This window comes from Maniola jurtina, chromosome 3 (genome assembly GCF_905333055.1).
Source record: "Maniola jurtina chromosome 3, ilManJurt1.1, whole genome shotgun sequence".
NCBI lineage: Eukaryota > Metazoa > Arthropoda > Insecta > Lepidoptera > Nymphalidae > Maniola > Maniola jurtina.
The window spans coordinates 7,903,990-7,921,633 of NC_060031.1; the positions used below are offsets into that span (position 1 = coordinate 7,903,990).

Consider the following 17,644-nt stretch of genomic DNA (forward strand, 5'->3'; position numbering starts at 1 on the left):
TTTACTTTAGTGCCCATCTTACCAACCTTAGTTTCCAATTTCAAAATGTTACATTTCATCATCACGATTATCTTATAACCATATCAAATGGATGGATGTTTTTTGAGTTCGGTTTGATTCTCTTAAGAGTCCTATATAACATGATTATCAAGTTATTTAAAACTTAGGTACATATCTACTTCAGAATATACATATTCTGAATCTTACCTGTAATACGCCCAATTAGTAAAGTAGCACGCAATAATAGGCTTGTGTTCTGTTTCAATTTCGTTTTTCTCGTCCGTTATTCTTAGACTCGCCTTGCCCTTGCATCTAGATTTACTTGGAAAATCGCAGTGATTCTGCAATAATGAAAGAAATATTCTATAACGTGATAGTTAATTTATCTTGTTGACTCCGTTGTAAGATTAATTTTTAAACACCGGTGTCCCAAATTGTGGAGGCACCATAAATTATCTGGTGGATCAAAAATTATAATCAAAAATTTTAATGTAGGCCTAACTGGTATCGCTTAGGCTACGTTAGTGGCTCAACCGGTTCGAAATGCCAAGAGCCGGGAAGAAACTCAGCAGTTGCCCTTTTCAAATCATAAAAAGTTACAATAATATGTAACAATACAACTACACCGTCATATGGGCAACTGAAAACTCAGCCGGATACTTCCACGCAACTTTGTACTAATGAGTTCATCAATTGTATAATAGCCTCGACTTATCTGCAAATCGAACTCGTATAAAATTACCTGGCTCCAAACAAGCGGGGACGGGCATGTCAGCTCAATGTACTGTCCATTAATACACAAGTAATACTTGGCACAATCAGATTCATCCTCTTTAAACGTAACCCCAGAGCACGATCTCCCGTCTAATGAAGATCCATCAACAGGGATATTCTAGAAGAATATAATTTCCAAAGTTAAATTTTGCAATATTTTTTATGTGTTCCAAATAAGTGGCAGGAGGTAATAGGTACTTACGTCGTTATTACTGTCGACGTCAAAAAGAGCTGGTATATCTTCATCAGTCTCAGTAGTTGTGATCGCAACTGTGTCCGGCGGACTTTGAACTGCGGGAAAATTAAATCTGTATAAAACTTTATGGGGTACAATAGTTTAAGCATTATCATAATTTTCAGTTAAATTAAGCTTCTTTTGTTTGAAGTCGTTACGCTTATTTGCTTTAAGATATTGAGCTTTTTAGATTTCTATTAGATCAGTAGGTATATTTACATTTTTCTAATTCTAAGTTACAAATACTTACTTTCTTCCAAAGAACATAGCGGTGGTGCCTCCTGTCCTCTTAATACATGGTTAATAGTGGCTAGTAACGGAGATTTTCCGCAGCCACAATTCTGGCCATTGAAATCATCCAAATCGAGAGTCCATGCCATGACACCGCCAAGTTCCATCGCACGAACGTATTCAGCCTTGTGACGTACAATGAAGTCATCGTCAAACGAGACCCATTGATCGTTCAGAGTTGCGTATGGTCCCATTCGACCCCCTGGGTCGCGAACTACTCGCCATCCTTGAACTTTAATGCGTTCACAAATCTGAAGGTAGACACAACATTAGTAACTTAGAAAAAAAATGAGATTTTTTTTACGCGATATCAATTTTCATACCTCATAAAATGACAAGAATCCACGAGCTCTCGTCTCTTCTCCAGCTTCGCCGCCGGCGTAACTTGGTGCTCCTAAACCGTTGCCTGAATTTTCTTCCAAAGAGAAGGACTGTCCGTAGAATGGCACACCCAATATTAACTTGTGACGTGGAGTACCTTTACTCAGCCAGTAATTAACGGTGAAGTTCTGAAATATAATTAATAATCTGAATGAGTATTTATTAGCCTACAAGTGTAGTTAACAAATTGAATAAAATTATTAAAAAATATTTATAATTTATTCGCATTTGTTTGGATTAAAGAGGTTTTACCGCGTTAAGTGTTTTGTCGTCGTCTGTATCAGCGGCATACATAGGTGCTAAATGGCCTGTCTTCTTTTCCCATTGTCCGTGGTAATCATACGTCATCAAAGATATCCAATCTAGATTCCTAGCGAGGACTGGAATTTCATACGCTAAAAAACAATAAATTAATTAGTAGCTATCATATAAACTGAATCTATAAATACTAATTTTGTAATGACTTGAATAGTAAAGTACCTAAGTCTATGATACGTTTGCTTCCCGACACGGCAGCAGACAGAAGAAGGCCGCGAGGAACAAATGCGCTTCGTAGTTCTTTGACCAGTGCAGCAAAGCCTTGCTTGTCCGAGCTTGGCCCTTTTTCACATTCAGCCTTAAAACAGTTTACATATTAAAAGATGGTAATTCTTATTTGATTTTGTTCTTGCAGATGTCATAAACGTTTTACTCACTTGCCAGCATTTAGGGAATTGCCAATCGAGGTTTAATCCATCGAAGCCATACTGTCGGAGGAAGTCAGTCACATGCACAATGAACTTTCTTCTCGCGCCGGGATTGTTGACAAGTCGGGAATATTTACCGCCTGCGGAATCATTCCAGCCTCCCAAGCCGAGGAGTACTTTAACCCCATTGCTCTTCAGGGCTACCACTTTTTCGTAAAATTCTAAAAAACAATTCTTGTGTAGATAATTCTAGAAAAACGAACATAATTCGCAAAAATAACAAAAAACTTACTATTTTCGACATCAAGCCAGTTGTCGTGTGGTTTGATGACCAACCTAGAACTATCCAGTGCAGCAAAAGCGTATACGATGTGGGTACAGAGAGAGGGGTCAATGTCACTCGGAGTGTATTTGCCGGCGCTTGATCTGAAAAATGATAAAAAAAGATTTAATAATGAGCTCGGAAATAAAATAAAAAGTGAAAATCGTTACTCGCATGCCAAGTTTTGTACAAACCTGTACCAAGCCCAGTTCGTGTAGTAGCAAACAACTTTATATTCTTCATCTTCCTTTTCATCGTTCACAATAGCTGTGGTAGTTGGCTTCTTAGTAGTAGTGGGACGAGCAGCTGTGGCTGTTTGAGCCGGTTCGTAGTGTGCAGGCTTCACTTCAATGTCTTCAAGATCTTCGTCTATATTATTCTGTGGTTCAGGCAAAGGTTTCGGAGATTCAAGTTCTGAATCTATATTTGCATCTAATAAAGTATTTTTTATAGTGTTAAGGAGCGGATATTTTCCTTGATTGCACCTGAAAATTTTCAAATTATAATTTTTTTTCAATCCAATTACTTGACACGTGTTTACATAGGCAAATCGAAAATTTACCTGTTTTTGAAATCGTCAAGATCTATAGCCCAAACCATGCCTCCAGCAAGACCCAGGGATTTGATGAAATTCGCTTTCTTTTTAATTATGTCCACATCGTCAAATGAAACCCATTGATTTCCTTTGTAAGCAAAAGGACCCATGCGTTGATTCGGGTCTTTAATGACTGTCCATTTGCGATCATTGATTCGTTCACAAATCTAGGAAAAAATTGAAATATATATTTTATGTACATCAGCTATGTATGTAATACGGTCTATGTTGAAATTTCAATAACCTGTACCTCGTAATAGGACAAGAAACCATTGGCTCGTGTGTATTCACCAGCGTCACCTCCTGCTATAGCTGGCATATTCAAACCACTCGAAATACGATTGTTCCATGGAATACGAGTAGTGAAAGACTGTCCATAAAGTGGTATGCCCATAACTAACTTCGACGCAGGAGCGCCCTTCTCCATCCAGTAGTGCATAGTGTAATTCTAAAAGAAAAAGTAGACATAATATACTGTCGGTTTAGAAGAAATTACAAAAGAATATTGTGAATCACACTTACAGCATTAAAGTATGTATAATCATCTTCAGGGTGATAATAAAGTGGAGCAACGTGACCAGTCTTCTTGTCCCATTGGCCGTGATAATCATAAGTCATGACAGCAATCCAATCTAAATACTTCGCTAGCACTGGAACATCATAACCAGCGTCGATAACCATTTTACTGGGCGATACAGCAGAAGATAACAATAATCCTTTAGGCTTAAATGCGGCTGAAAGTTCTCGTACTAGGTTTGCAAAGCCTTCTTTGTCTGAGTCGGGACCCGCAGAACAATCTACCTACAATAACAAGCAACAGTTATTAATTTGAAATATCATATATAAATAAATAAAAAGGTTGAAAATTTATACTCTCATAGTTTACCTGCCAACATTTAGGATATTCCCAATCTAAATCTAGTCCATCGAAATTATAATTCTCTATGAACTGAAGAGTGTGCGCAACAAATTTAGCACGCGCTTGAGGATCATTGACTAAAATAGAGTATTTGTCTCCAACTGAGTCTTTCCATCCACCTATGGCGAGAGACACTTTTGTGCCATACTTTTTGTACTCTACAACCTTGTCGTAGAAATCTATAACAATATAAAAATTAATTATGGCAAGAAAAAAATGCAGTATAAAAATTAATTATGACAAGAAAAGAAAAAAAAAACAATTATGAAAAAATATATATCCAAAGTGTACATACGGTTTTCAATATCTGCCCAAGGATCGTGTGCTTGTATAAGACCATCTTTACCCAATACTGCGAAGCCATAAACAATGTGAGTACACAGTGAGGGATCCATATCCTCTGGAGTGAATTTACCCAGACCAGGTCGATACCAGGACCAATTTGTGTAGTAACATACTAGCTTGTATGGCGCTAAAAAGGAAAAAAATATCATTTATAAAAAAATCACTATCGTTTCTATAACTTTGATTTAAGTACAAATAATTTGACGTACTGTTTAGAAGTTCTGGCTTAGTACCAGGTTCCACTAAATCTGTGATTGGCTTAGACGGTGCGGGAAGAGCCTCGGTGTCTTCTGGTTCCATTTCTGCTGGTGGCAATGTCGTAGTTGTAGTAGTAACTTTTTGGACTTTGCATTGAGCGTTGGCGGGCCAGTCGCAAATTTGTTTTTCCTATCAGAAAGAAAAAAATCCATGTTTCAGTTCATCTAAATTATTTTCAGTAATACTTTCAATTTTATGTAATTGCTGATTCTGTCCAGTTGGTTGGTAGGTAATTAGGTCCAATGATAATTATTGTACCATAGATTTGTTACGTTCATACTATTGCACGCTATTTAAGTCATTCTCGCATTGTTTAGATTATACTAAATTAGTCCCTAGATATTAAAAATGTTACCTGGTTCCAATGTAAACCAGCACTGCATGCAAACTCTTCAAATTTCCCGAATAGACAGTGCAGGTAGCTAGTACAGTCATTTGGATCGTTGGCATACTGTCCGCTCTCACAGAATGCTGAAAATGATAAAATATAATTTTATACATTTATTTTAATATGCCTCTATAATTTACGGTCACTATGATTCTTCCACTGGTTCGGATATTCCGAATCTAGCCTATTCTTTCGAAAAGAGTTCGCGGAACTAATTTTTAAAAGCGAAACATCTATTTTTATAATTTGACAATCATTTTCTTCATATCTTCTTTAGATGGATGTAGTCTGTGGAGCTAATTTTTATGGATTGCATGCATCATGTTATTTCCATATCCCACTATATAGGATGATAATAAAACTTACTTGGTTGCTCATCATTGAGAATAGCACTTGGTTTAATGTCTGAAGTGGGAGAGGTGACTTGTCTCCTGTCGGTACAGGAGCTGGCCCTGGGGAAGTCACACTGCGAATGTTGCTGGTTCCACACGAGGCCCGGCGCGCAGCTCTGAGCGATGAGCGCGCCGTTGACGCAGACGTAGAATTTCTCGCAGCGAGGATGTGCATGGTATGTGCCGGTGGAGCAGCGCTGGTAACAACAATATACCCATATCATAAATACAAGTGTGTGTTTGTTTGTTAGTTTGTCCTCCAATTACACCGCAACGGAGCAACGTATCTCCGCAATTTTTGCATGGATATAGTTAAAGATGGAGAGTGATATAGGTATTTTAGCCAGGAAACGAGAGAGTATTTTGGCAACACACAATTAAGACTCTCTGCGGTGCCAAAATACTGTGAGGTGTGGTACAAAATACAAGGACAAACCAACGAATAAACATATTTTTGCATTAATAATATTGGGTATGGGTAGTGATATGCACAACAGACGGAAACGTTTTTAAGTGCGGAAACCAGTCCGGAGAGAAGAAAGATGGATAGTGATCTGAAGGTTATTGAAACTAACCGTTGGTGGGTGATATTGACTGGATTGCGTGGTGGGACTCTTGGTTGTCGTGCGAGCTGTGGAATAGGTGAAAGGTCTCCTTGTAGTCGTCCGAGCTGTTGAGTAGGTGAAAGGTTTCCTAGTTGTGGTCCTTGCTGTTGAGTAGGTGGTAGGTCTCTTCGTTGTAGTCCGAGCTGTTGTTGGTCTCTTTGTTGACGAAAACAGATTCTGGAATGGCCTTTTCGTAGTTTGTTGTGGACGTCTCACTGAAATGTAATTAGTGCAAGATTATACCAATAGTTTTCAATGCAAGATAGGCTTCCACTTAACAAATGGATGGATTGCATGAAAGAGGATATGCGTATAAAAGGGGTAGATGATACATTGATGGGTGACAGAAGAGAGTGGAAGAGGAAGACATGTTGTGCCGACCCCACGTAGCATGGGATAAGGTCTGGAAGAAGAGGATAGGCTTCCGCTTAACCATAATTATTATTTAGGCGTAAATGGGAAAGAATAGTTAGTTGCAAACGTCATTTAAGTATGTGTCGTAATGGGACTCATGTGACAAAATAAAACTCTTACCTTCACACATGGCGAATTGGACCCAGTCGCAGCGATTAGACCGCTTGTCCCAGTGTAGTCCTGGTGGACATAATTGCTTGCTCCAATGTCCACTTACACAGAGCAAGTAAGAGTCGCAAGTTGAAGCCGGAGCATGGACGTCGTTACCGCCGCACGCGTCACCTTCCGCTGGTCCATCACTTGCCACTGCTGGAAAATTTATTATTAACGATAAAATGTCGAGTAGGTATCTATCTATCGCGACAATACATTTTATCTTTGGTGGATATTGAAGCTTTAGCGATGAGGGGTTTATTTATCATAAATACTCAGTAGCAGCTCATAGTGAGGAACTTAGTTGTGTTACATCAAATATATAAATTGAGTTATAGCTCTGTGCCTCTGAGAGCGCGTTAAGCCGTCAGAGTCCTGCGCCTGATCTCTCTCCGTACGTGTTGAATTGCCGCGGCTGTCCCAACCGACTTGAGAGCAAGGGAATATAGAGTGTACCCATGTTTGCATGCACCTTATACCTAATATCTCCTGCGCAGTTGACTAGTCTCCGTTGAGATTGGCCGAAATTCAGTCGGGAAGAATACCATCACATTATTAAAGGGATAGAAAATGAGCTATAGTCAGTTTAGTTACATGAATAAATGCATCTATTCGTCAAATAGATTTCAACATACTTGTTGTAGTGGGAGGCTTCGTAGGTCTTGCCGGTGGTCGGGGTGGTTTGGTGGCAGCAGTAGTTGTAGGTTTCGGTACTGTACCTAAAAACAAGAAATTCATTAATAGTTTCATAGGTACTAATACATACAATGTATGTCATGTAAATTATATAAAATCATTGATGTAAGATGAATATACCATCGATACACATACCTACATCATAATGTATCTAAGGTTATTATTTAGAAATCAATGCAGTTTGAAATCAGAATCATATCAATCGACATTGCTAGACAACCAATCGACAAAAGATCGATTTAATTAAATATTAGGTGTAAAACTCGTACTTTCACACTTCGCATATCGAGGCCAATCGCAGTGCTTCTCCGCAGCGCTCCAGTGCAAGCCAGGAGCACAACGTTGTAAACGCCACAATGATCCATCACAGTGTAGATAGGAGTTGCAGTCGCCCGCCACTTCGTGGTAGTCTTGACCATTGCATGATTGACCCTCAGAAATATCACCTGGGAATTTTAAATGGTCAGTTTCTATTTTGATCGATATGCTTAGCTTTAGTTTGTTTGATGATTTGTAGCTTGGGTTTTACGACAATTTACTAAAATCAATAGTTATCCTTACATAGCGTCGCACTTATCAATGTGATAGAAGTAATCACATATATTCTACACTTCACTTACACTATTTGGTATTATATCCTTGCTCATTATCACAATTATCTTACTATCAGCAGTTACAAGATCATTTACCAGTTCATTTTCAAACTAAATAAATAAGTTATCTTTATTTGCAAAAAGAATGTTTACAAAATTTTGACCACTAGCTCTCAAAGAAGTAAGATCTGTGTCCTGGAAGCTCGTAATAGTAGAACCAAGAAAAGACATTATTATTTAGATATTAATATCATTTCGGAATAGTTCATATCGAAAATCATGTGTTTGCTCGTTTGCGTTTCGAAAATTACTGCTTCGCGGTATTTTAACCTAATATTAACTAATTTACGGTGTTTTCTACGGACTATAATATCTGATAATCTACCTTGGTTAGAAGCCGTGGTAGTTGGTCTAGAAGTAGTTGTAGTTGTAGATGTAGTTGTTGTTGGCCTAGTAGTAGTGGGTCTAGGTGGTGGTCGTGACGTCATAGGTGCCAATGTAGTGGTCGTTGTACTTGATGCACTACTCGAAGATACTAAAACAATAATATATAACAATAATACTAGACACATATCAAATTAATTCACTCACCAGTCGCTTAGTGTGAAAACTTGTGGCCGAGATCATACTAGGAAGAAGTATGAAATTACGTATAAAATTAACCCTATTACCCCATACAAAAGCTAGTGCTAAGTGTACTTATAAACGAAAGTAATTTTAGTAACACTAGCTAGCTGTGAGTTAAGTTAACATGAGTATCAAAGGTGGATCAAGAGTCAAGATCAAAGTCACTACTCTGTACCACATAAAATATTATAGGAAATGTAATCCTTCTATCAGCATTTAGATTTATTTTGTCATTCATCAAAACGGTGTAATTGCGAGAAATTAAATTTTACAGGAGGACTAACTAATAAAATGAATGGAAACGGTTGACTGCACCTTTCTACCTTTAATTTTACCATTTTGATCAAAGTCGCGAACTTTGGATTCAGCACTGTTTTAGGCGGTTTTGCTTAAAAACGAGTTAAGATTTAAATTTAGTTAACGAAATAGACAGCTTACCCGTGCATTTAGCAAAGCTGGGCCAGTCGCACCGGTTGGCCTTAGCCGACCAATGCAGACCGGGAGCACAACGATGCTTCCTCCAATGACCGACCTCGCACTGAAGGTAGCTCTCGCAGTCGCCTGGTGCTGATGCATACTCGCCGGCTTCGCAAGCATCTCCTTCTACATAAAAACGGAAGGACAGCAATTTAAACAGGGTAATTTATTTTGGTACATTCATCGAGTAAGTATTTTAGTTAATTTTCTAGCATAATAGTAATTGTTAACGTAAGGTTTTAGCTGGTAAGAGTCCGAAGATATCGAATCAATGGATGTTTCATTTTTGTAAATAAATGGGTAGGTATATGGCGAGAATAAAGCTGATTGCTTTCGTGATAACCTCTGCGGATGAATAGGCGTTTGCAGCACAAAGAAACCTTTTATATATTGAGGAAAAATTCGTTTTGAGCAGAGACTACGTTTGAGCAGTTAGGAGTAGATTACCTATTATATGCAAAATTATCTGAATTCACGTTAAATGGAGGAATACTAGACGTCTAGGAAGCACGGACATAAGTTTCCCCTCTTACGGAAAAAACCCTTACCGTCATCTATTTGTGGTAGCTCTGTTGTGGTTGTACTTGTAGTAGTTCTTCGAGTTGTCGTGGTAGGTCGTTTGGAAGTCGTAGTCATTGGAGTAGTTGTGGGTTGGGACCACCAAGTCTGGGACGTGCTTTGAGTTGTAGTTCCAGGATTCCAGCCCGGCCAAGTCGTTGATGTATGCTGTTCATGATGTACGTGATCTACTGCTCCGACTATTGATCCTTGAATAATAAATTTAATAATTTAGAAAAAAAAACATGAAAAAATAATATAACACACCGATGAGGTACTTAAGTTTTAAAACCTACTTTGTAACCTACCTACATTAAATACGAAAGAAACTTTCGACCAATCAGATTATTGAGAGATAGACTGATAATTGATTAATTTATAAGTAATGTATGTTATCAAGATTTAAGCTATTGTCAGATAAAATTATCACGTCATCTAAGACGTCTCCGCTCCGCTCCGCTTTGGTAGAACTACCCCTAATGTTGCTTTGCTGCTGATTTATTACTTCAGATGCAGATTCAGATTCAGATTCAATTGAAAGTCTAAATGGAACAAAGAACTCAAAAAAATTACTTATATAATCAGTCAAGTACTATTATTTTTATTTTTACGAGGTTTACTGACTGTGAACTTGTTTGAATCGTAACTGATGAGGATAGAACTGTTGTAAAGACGGATCTGAGAGATGATAGAAGGCTGTGTACAGTGTAGACAAGTGAATGTCCAGTGAGAACACGTGGTCAGTACTTTGCTGGACGCAGCAGACCGGGAAATTTGAGGAAGATACGTTGTATTTACCGTCAGATTCAGCAGGAGTGGTTGTGGGAGGAGCTGGTGTTATCGGCTCGGGTGGTCGCTCGCATGGGGAGGTTGGCGGTGGAGGTACGGAGCGGCCGAGCGCTCGACCCGCTGCCCGCAACAGAGGCCAGGGCTCATTGCAGCACCGATTGTTGAAGTCGTCCAGGTCGATCGCCCACCCTGCCACACCACCTAACCCTTGCCGTAGTGCCCATTCAACCTTGAAAGTGTATTTTGAATTAATGAGTGACCCTGTAAGTTGCTACTCCACACGTGAAAGCGCAGAATTGGACATCCCCCACTAGGTAGATAGACACACGAGTCGCAAAAAGGTGCTGGATGTAGGCGAAGCAAGATCGTGGCGTGTGGAAGTCCCTATAAGAAACTTATGTCCAGCTGTGGACTTTCACGTCTAACGACGACGAATATTTCTCGCCGCATGTATTTTCAAGATTAATTAGTAGATTCACAATTTTTTTGTCAACTTCTTATTATAACTCGTCTTTAAAAAAGAAGTATCTTTAATTATGCATATCTACTGAGGATTTTGATCGGACTAGGGAATTTTAAAGAAAATTTATTTTAACACCTACCTTTTCTGTTATAGATTTTGGGTCATCATATCCAACCCACTGATTATCTGAATACGCGTAAGGTCCAGCTTGGGCTTGACGGCCTGTCTTCCACCTTAGGTTTTTAACTGAAATAATAAGCGATTATTGGGTGAGTGCTCTTGATAAGGATAATTTACTATGGCGTCATATGAGTAGTATTTTAATACCTCTGTAACAAATTTCGTAGTAAGCTAACATTCCTGGTTGCTTGGTGAACTCGCCGGATTCACCGGGACCTGCGGCCGGAGACCCGGGACCGCTGGGTCCTTCCATATCGGCTAGTCGGTACGACTGACCATAGAACGCTAATCCAAGTAGCAACTTCTTAGGATCAGCACCTCCTCCTATTAAAGCCTTAACCGCATGTTCCTGTAAATTTTTTAACGATATGATAATATTTAAACAAAAGAAAAGAAACACTAAAGAAATATCTGAATAGAAAGAATATGATAGAAGCTTAATATGCAGGAAATATTTTATATTTGTTATAAAATGAACATAATAATTATGATTTATTTCTAGTTGCTTTTTGAAAGTTTTAGTTAGGTAAGTACATAATAATTCTGGTTTAGATGAAACTAATGGAACTTAGGTGTTTTATTAAAAAAATTGACTCACGACAGAGTAATAAGCCAATGCATCCCGCTTAAGAGGCGTAATTGGCGTATGATGAGCAGTAGTATTTTCCCACCCGCCATGGTAGTCGTATGTCATAGCAGTCATGAAATCAGCTGCACTGGATATAGCTGGTAAATCGTAGGCTGATTCGATGACTTCCTTATACCCCGAAAGTGCGACTCCTAATTCCATATTTACAGAATGTAATTTCTTTGATAATTCCTAAAAAAAAATAGGCCTTTAAAAAACCTTATCTTTAAAAATAAAAACTCCAAAAACCTAGATAACTTAAATAAAAAATGACGTACTTGTATGAATTTAGCAAAGTTCGGTTTATCAGATTTTGCACCCTTTTTGCAATTGCTCTGCCAACACACAGGGTAGTGCCAATCCAATTGCAGACCTTTGAAATTGTGCATGCTCAGGAAGCCAACTATTTTGTCTATAAACTTCGCACGTGAAGCGGGAGATGAAACCAAACGTGAGTATTTATCGCCTGCTGAGTCAGTCCATCCTCCAAGACCAAGTAATACTTTGACATCACTAAGGGACGTTACCCGCTCGTAAAGATCTGAAAACGAAGGAAAAAATAATTATGTTTTGATAATATTTTTTTGCAACTAAGTATGTTCGCAGAAATGTTTAGTAGAAGGTACTTACTGTTGGTAATATCAGCCCAAGGGTCAAATTCTTTGGCAATTAGATCGTTATAACCCAGAGAGGCATATGAATATACAACATGAGTGCAAAGTCTAGTGTCAATCTGTTCCGGAACAAACTTGCCATCGCCTCTTCTATAGAACGCCCAACTGGTCATATAGCACAGCACACGTTTATCATTGCTTTTATCTGTAATTTTATTCAAATCGAAATATATAAAAAGAAAAGTAAATTATTCACTGAACCGAGGTTCTTTCTAAAACAAGATTAGAATTTGAACTTACTTATTTTATTTTCAGCTTGATAGGCAGTAATTAATCTATCAGTCTCTTTATATTCAGAATCTTTGTGTACTATGCTGCTCCACTGTAAAAGATTGGTACGTTTTTATCAGAAATCTCACCGTTATTATTTTTATTTGCTCACAAATTCACTTCGAAATTATTTACTTACTTCGAAGTCCGATTCGTAAGCTTGAGCTAAGAAACGAGCAGCATCCTCGACAGTTATTCTAAGACTTTGTCCTGGAATACATTTCCCAACATCTTGGTGCCTGAAAAGATATTATTTATCAAACTGAAAAAATTTGTACTGCATAAAACAGAATGAAAATCGTGCTCGAATGGATTTTCTTACCCACAAAATCCTGTAGAAGGATCGTAAAGTCTTTCATCTTCACAAATCATTCTAAAACTAATGCCTCCCGTACAGAAGTGGAAGTGAGCGCACGATTCTTCATCAGAAGCTAAGTATGGTGTATTTGATTCACAAGATCCAATCTTTAGTGATGACTGATCAGTGAGAGTTGCTTCACCTGTAGCATAAAAAGTTATTAAAAGATTTTTAGGAGAATTACAGCCAGGAGAAAGAGTAAATGCATATTTAATATTATAACTCTATCTCTCCGTCTATCTATCCACTAGCCATACGTTTAACCGATTTTCATGTTTGTTACAGAGTTAGCTTACATCTTGGGGATGGGCATAGGGTACTTTTTAGCCTAGAAGATCAGAGTTTCCATGGAATTCTTGAAGGCCCATCTGTTAAACCGATTTTTATGTAATTTGCTACAGCTTACATCCCGGAAGCTGACATAGGCTACTTTTTAAAATCAAATATTTCCCAAATGATTTTTGAAAAACCTAAATCACGCAGACGTAGTTGCGGGCATCATCTGGTATTATAATAATGTCAGTATTTTACCATTTAGACTCGTGGATATCGCACTTAAAATAGGGAAAGGCGATCCACATAAGCCTCGGAAGTCATCCATATCGATAGCCCATGCTGCCGCACCCGCTAAACTGTTGCTTTTAATAAATTTCATCTAAAACAAAAAAATAAGATTAAAATAGATTTAATAGCTTGGTTAATGGTAACATTTTATAGATAGATCATAGAAGTTCCGTCAACATTTTTATGGAAATCTGACAAACAACAGATGCATCTAAATATTTGTTTCGCGAACGTATAGACTACATTTTTTCCATTGAGTTTGACAGGTTAATTTCAAATGAGAACCAAACTACGTTTGTATGGGAAAACGCTGGGAAGCACGCTAGGGTTACTATTCTCTTAAGAGGGCTCTCTCCGTCACTCGTTTCATACAATCGTAGTTCCAATTTCATTTGAATATTAAGCAACCAAAGTCCATGAAATTTTGCAGACATATTCTAGAAACCAATATCTATGTCTGTGGTTTTCCAGATTTCTGTTAAAATATTTGGTTTCAAAGTTACGCGGTCTTAAAAATTTACATACAAATCTTTGAGCTCCTGTAATTTTAAAACTACATATTTTTAGAAAAATCTAAAACACCTCAGACACAGATATTAGTTTCTAGAATATGTCTGAAAAATTTCATGGACTTTGGTTGCTTCATATTCAAATGAAATTGGAACTACGATTGTATGAAACGAGTGGAAACGAGTGACGGGGAGAGCCCTGTTAAATACCTTTTCCAATACAGTGGCCGGAGTGTCATAACTTATCCACTGGTTGTCAAAGACGGCATAAGCATTACCGTGTGCATCAATTGAACTGGCTCCCTTCCCTTCACGTTCAATCATACATATCTGAAAATTAAAAAAAAAAAAAGTTAAAGCCACACAAATTAATAATAATGATCTATCTTTTGATCGATCTCATATGAATCTATTGAATAAAATAGTCACCTCAAAGTAGGCTAACATTCCTTTCGTTTGTGTATACTGTCCCTCATCTCCCCAGCCGTCGACGGCAGCACCAGGGGAAGGTAAAGTTGAAGCCGATAACGTATAACTTCGTCCGAATAAAGGAATACCCAGAACCAGCTTGTCAGCAGCCATTCCATTACGTAGAACGTACTTCACCATGAACTCCTGTAATTATTATAGATATATACAAAACCGGCCAAGTGCGAGTCGGATTTGCAAAAGAATAACTATGTACGCACTATGCACCTGCTTTACATTTTTTAATTTGTATGGCGGCCATTATGAAATTTTTATCATTTGTTGCCATATACAAATATGCACTCTGTAAAAATTTTAACCACTCTACCTAGTACGGTCCACGAGATACAGACAGATGGATAGCGGAGGCTTAGTAATAGGATCACGTTGGCATCTTTGGGTAAGGAACCCTAAAAAACAATTCCCGACGATATCGATACCGGAAATTTCAATTGTCGTAAAGGAGATTTTTCCAAAAATGAGTTTGTACATACTATTATTTTCGTAAACTATCTAACAAAAAGAATTTTTTCTTACAACGTTATCAAATCGCTGATCGCGCGCAGGCGCTCCCGGGTCCCGATGCAAAGCACTGTGCTGAAGTGCTTTGGAAGGAGAATCTTCGCGTTTCACTTGATTCATGTCCCAAGCTTGAAGGATCGTGTAGTCTGTTGCTCCACTGACGGCACTCAGATCGTAGCCATCTTCTATTTGGTACCTAAACCATATTGTTTATCAAAAATTTGTGATGAGACAGTGAATTTGACTTGAAATGTTTCTTTCCAATAGTCTACTTTCAGAATTATCTATCTAACTCAGCCTTCACAATTTACATACCTGAAAGGTGGCAATACGGTAGATAGTAGAAATCCGTAGGATGAAAATTTTTCACGGAGTTCGTAAAGTAAGGTAGTTAAAAGTTCTTTTTCTCTTTCATCTCTGTCACCTGCGATAAATACAATAATTAATCTTTTAATTGCATGTTTTTTATTAATATTAGCTAAAATAGGTATTGCATTTTCTGGCAATAATATGTCTTCAGTTGTATCTGTTGCATCCCATTATATAACTTCGATTGTAATTAAAGATAGGTCTGTGTCGGACAAAAATCCCATAGTTATTGGTAGTAAAGATACTTAATAAAAAAAATTGCATAGTTTTGTAACAAGAGTATGAGGTGTACCTGCGTATACCCAATGAAGGTCAAGTCCATCGAAGTCGTGATCTTGCAGAAATTGGACGGCGCTATCGATAAACGAGTTCCGTCTGTATGGCTCTTGCACCATTTCACTAAACAAACGCTCAGTGCCTGCACCGCCTACACTCAGGATCACCCGAAGGCCTTGGATACGTCGTTTGAGCCCCGTAGCGATGCGATATCCACCTGAATTAGTTCGTAATTAGTCAATTTGCTGTCAAAATATCGGATAGCGGAATTGGTAATGATATCCTCAAGTAAAAAAACTGTTTCAAAATAAGCTTTCATTTATCTAAGCCATGTATCCAAATCCAACGAGCCCAAACATGGGTATGATGGGTACTTGGAGAGTTTTTATGGCCTGGCCACCTCTCGGCTCCATCGTGAGACGGTTGCCATCATCTAGGGCTAGAGTACCTAATTCTCAAGACAAATCTAACAAGCCTGGAGTTAAGAAGTTCCTTTGGCCACTTCACGCCTCCATCATGAGACCACTCCTATCGAACTACTCCTAACTTGTATCGGAATTAAAAAAATACATTACCTTTGACTACATCATAGTCTTCATTAGCTGGTATGACTGCGAAATTGTGGGGATCAAGTACGGCGAAAGCGTAGTGCAAATGTGTGCAAGACTTCGGTACCAGGCCGGCGGTAAACGCCAATGGTGGTGCGCGGTACGCCGCCCAAGACTCGACGTAGCATACCACCAGCCGTCGCGCGTACGGGTCATTCACCAGGGCTGCCAAAAGTACGAATTTTCAACCGACTCCAGCAAACCTTACAATTTCGTTTATCAATCCCACCAAATACAAAAAAAAATGTGTTCCTTCTTATTTATCATTATTCAAAGAGCAAGGCATTAGCAACCTATTTAATCTTTACTTTCCTATGTATAAAATATATTTACTAATAGTTTAAAACTGTTTTAGTGTTTAAAAGAACAAGAATTTGGTATAAACATACTTTGGAGATTCGCATTTCCCTGTTGCAGTTTCTCATCCGTCCTCGAGTCACTAAAAATAAACACAAGTGTAAATTAATTTATAACACCCCCAACAAGTGAAGGTTAACTAGAAAAGAGCTGATAACTTTCAAACGGCAGATGGATTATAGCTAATAATACTCTCGATCAAGCCACCTTTCAAACAAAAAAAAAACTTAATTAAAATCGGTTCATTAGTTTAGCAGCTACGAATTACGAAGCCACAGACATATACACAGATACACACATCAAACTCATAACACCCCTCTTTTTGGCAACTTAGCTGTGCTTTGATTCCTCCTACAAAACGTCTTGTCCAGACTTTTTAAATAGGTACTTACTTGTTATAGTGACTCGCTGCACCGTAGTATTTTTTAAATTCTTCAATGCTTTCATCATCCGTGGACGTCGTTTCTGCATCCTGGAATTTATAATTATGACATAGGTATATCTAACTAGGTAAATTTTCTTAGTGTAAGTGCGTGATACGAATCTTACTTCTTACAAATAGGTGTTTTAGTTTAGCTTGTTCTTTTATTACAAACAATATAAATACAAAGAAGAATACCTTCAAAAGTTTAGAAATAGATTCGCGATCTAAAACGGGGATCGGTCTCATTTCCACGGCATCCCTCAAGGGCAACCTCCCGCCTCCTTCTTCATAACCAGATCTGTGAAATTGAGATAAATTAGTATTTTGTTATTGAAGTTAAAACTTCTTTAGGCGTGTTGGGCGATTTGGTACTTGGAGTGCCGGTATTAATTTACAATAATATGAAATTGGAATTTTTGCTACTACAATTAATTTGAAGATCCAAAGACATTGTTATTTCATAGTTTTAAGTTTTC

General features: G+C 38.0%; 1 protein-coding gene across 1 annotated transcript in view; it reads right to left on the reverse strand.

The window, feature by feature from the left end:
* Positions 1–17,644, reverse strand: part of LOC123880842 (probable chitinase 10) — a 28,823-nt gene that overhangs the window by 3,945 nt on the left and 7,234 nt on the right. The window contains exons 4-47 of the mRNA XM_045929184.1: positions 17,364–17,466; positions 17,137–17,216; positions 16,777–16,826; positions 16,355–16,552; positions 15,796–15,996; positions 15,450–15,558; positions 15,150–15,330; positions 14,574–14,759; positions 14,355–14,474; positions 13,603–13,726; positions 13,036–13,213; positions 12,853–12,952; positions 12,684–12,765; positions 12,400–12,588; positions 12,048–12,310; positions 11,740–11,961; positions 11,289–11,490; positions 11,101–11,207; positions 10,508–10,727; positions 9,700–9,918; positions 9,113–9,277; positions 8,433–8,582; positions 7,724–7,900; positions 7,394–7,477; positions 6,726–6,914; positions 6,162–6,406; positions 5,561–5,783; positions 5,162–5,277; positions 4,758–4,935; positions 4,499–4,675; positions 4,171–4,382; positions 3,807–4,085; positions 3,535–3,732; positions 3,252–3,451; positions 2,884–3,174; positions 2,660–2,793; positions 2,377–2,588; positions 2,162–2,297; positions 1,934–2,076; positions 1,624–1,809; positions 1,260–1,551; positions 977–1,065; positions 743–892; positions 208–341 (exon numbers count right to left, since the gene is read on the reverse strand). Coding sequence (XP_045785140.1) covers positions 208–341; positions 743–892; positions 977–1,065; positions 1,260–1,551; positions 1,624–1,809; positions 1,934–2,076; positions 2,162–2,297; positions 2,377–2,588; positions 2,660–2,793; positions 2,884–3,174; positions 3,252–3,451; positions 3,535–3,732; positions 3,807–4,085; positions 4,171–4,382; positions 4,499–4,675; positions 4,758–4,935; positions 5,162–5,277; positions 5,561–5,783; positions 6,162–6,406; positions 6,726–6,914; positions 7,394–7,477; positions 7,724–7,900; positions 8,433–8,582; positions 9,113–9,277; positions 9,700–9,918; positions 10,508–10,727; positions 11,101–11,207; positions 11,289–11,490; positions 11,740–11,961; positions 12,048–12,310; positions 12,400–12,588; positions 12,684–12,765; positions 12,853–12,952; positions 13,036–13,213; positions 13,603–13,726; positions 14,355–14,474; positions 14,574–14,759; positions 15,150–15,330; positions 15,450–15,558; positions 15,796–15,996; positions 16,355–16,552; positions 16,777–16,826; positions 17,137–17,216; positions 17,364–17,466 — 7,494 coding nt within the window. The remainder of the gene's footprint in view (positions 1–207; positions 342–742; positions 893–976; positions 1,066–1,259; positions 1,552–1,623; positions 1,810–1,933; positions 2,077–2,161; positions 2,298–2,376; positions 2,589–2,659; positions 2,794–2,883; positions 3,175–3,251; positions 3,452–3,534; positions 3,733–3,806; positions 4,086–4,170; positions 4,383–4,498; positions 4,676–4,757; positions 4,936–5,161; positions 5,278–5,560; positions 5,784–6,161; positions 6,407–6,725; positions 6,915–7,393; positions 7,478–7,723; positions 7,901–8,432; positions 8,583–9,112; positions 9,278–9,699; positions 9,919–10,507; positions 10,728–11,100; positions 11,208–11,288; positions 11,491–11,739; positions 11,962–12,047; positions 12,311–12,399; positions 12,589–12,683; positions 12,766–12,852; positions 12,953–13,035; positions 13,214–13,602; positions 13,727–14,354; positions 14,475–14,573; positions 14,760–15,149; positions 15,331–15,449; positions 15,559–15,795; positions 15,997–16,354; positions 16,553–16,776; positions 16,827–17,136; positions 17,217–17,363; positions 17,467–17,644) is intronic.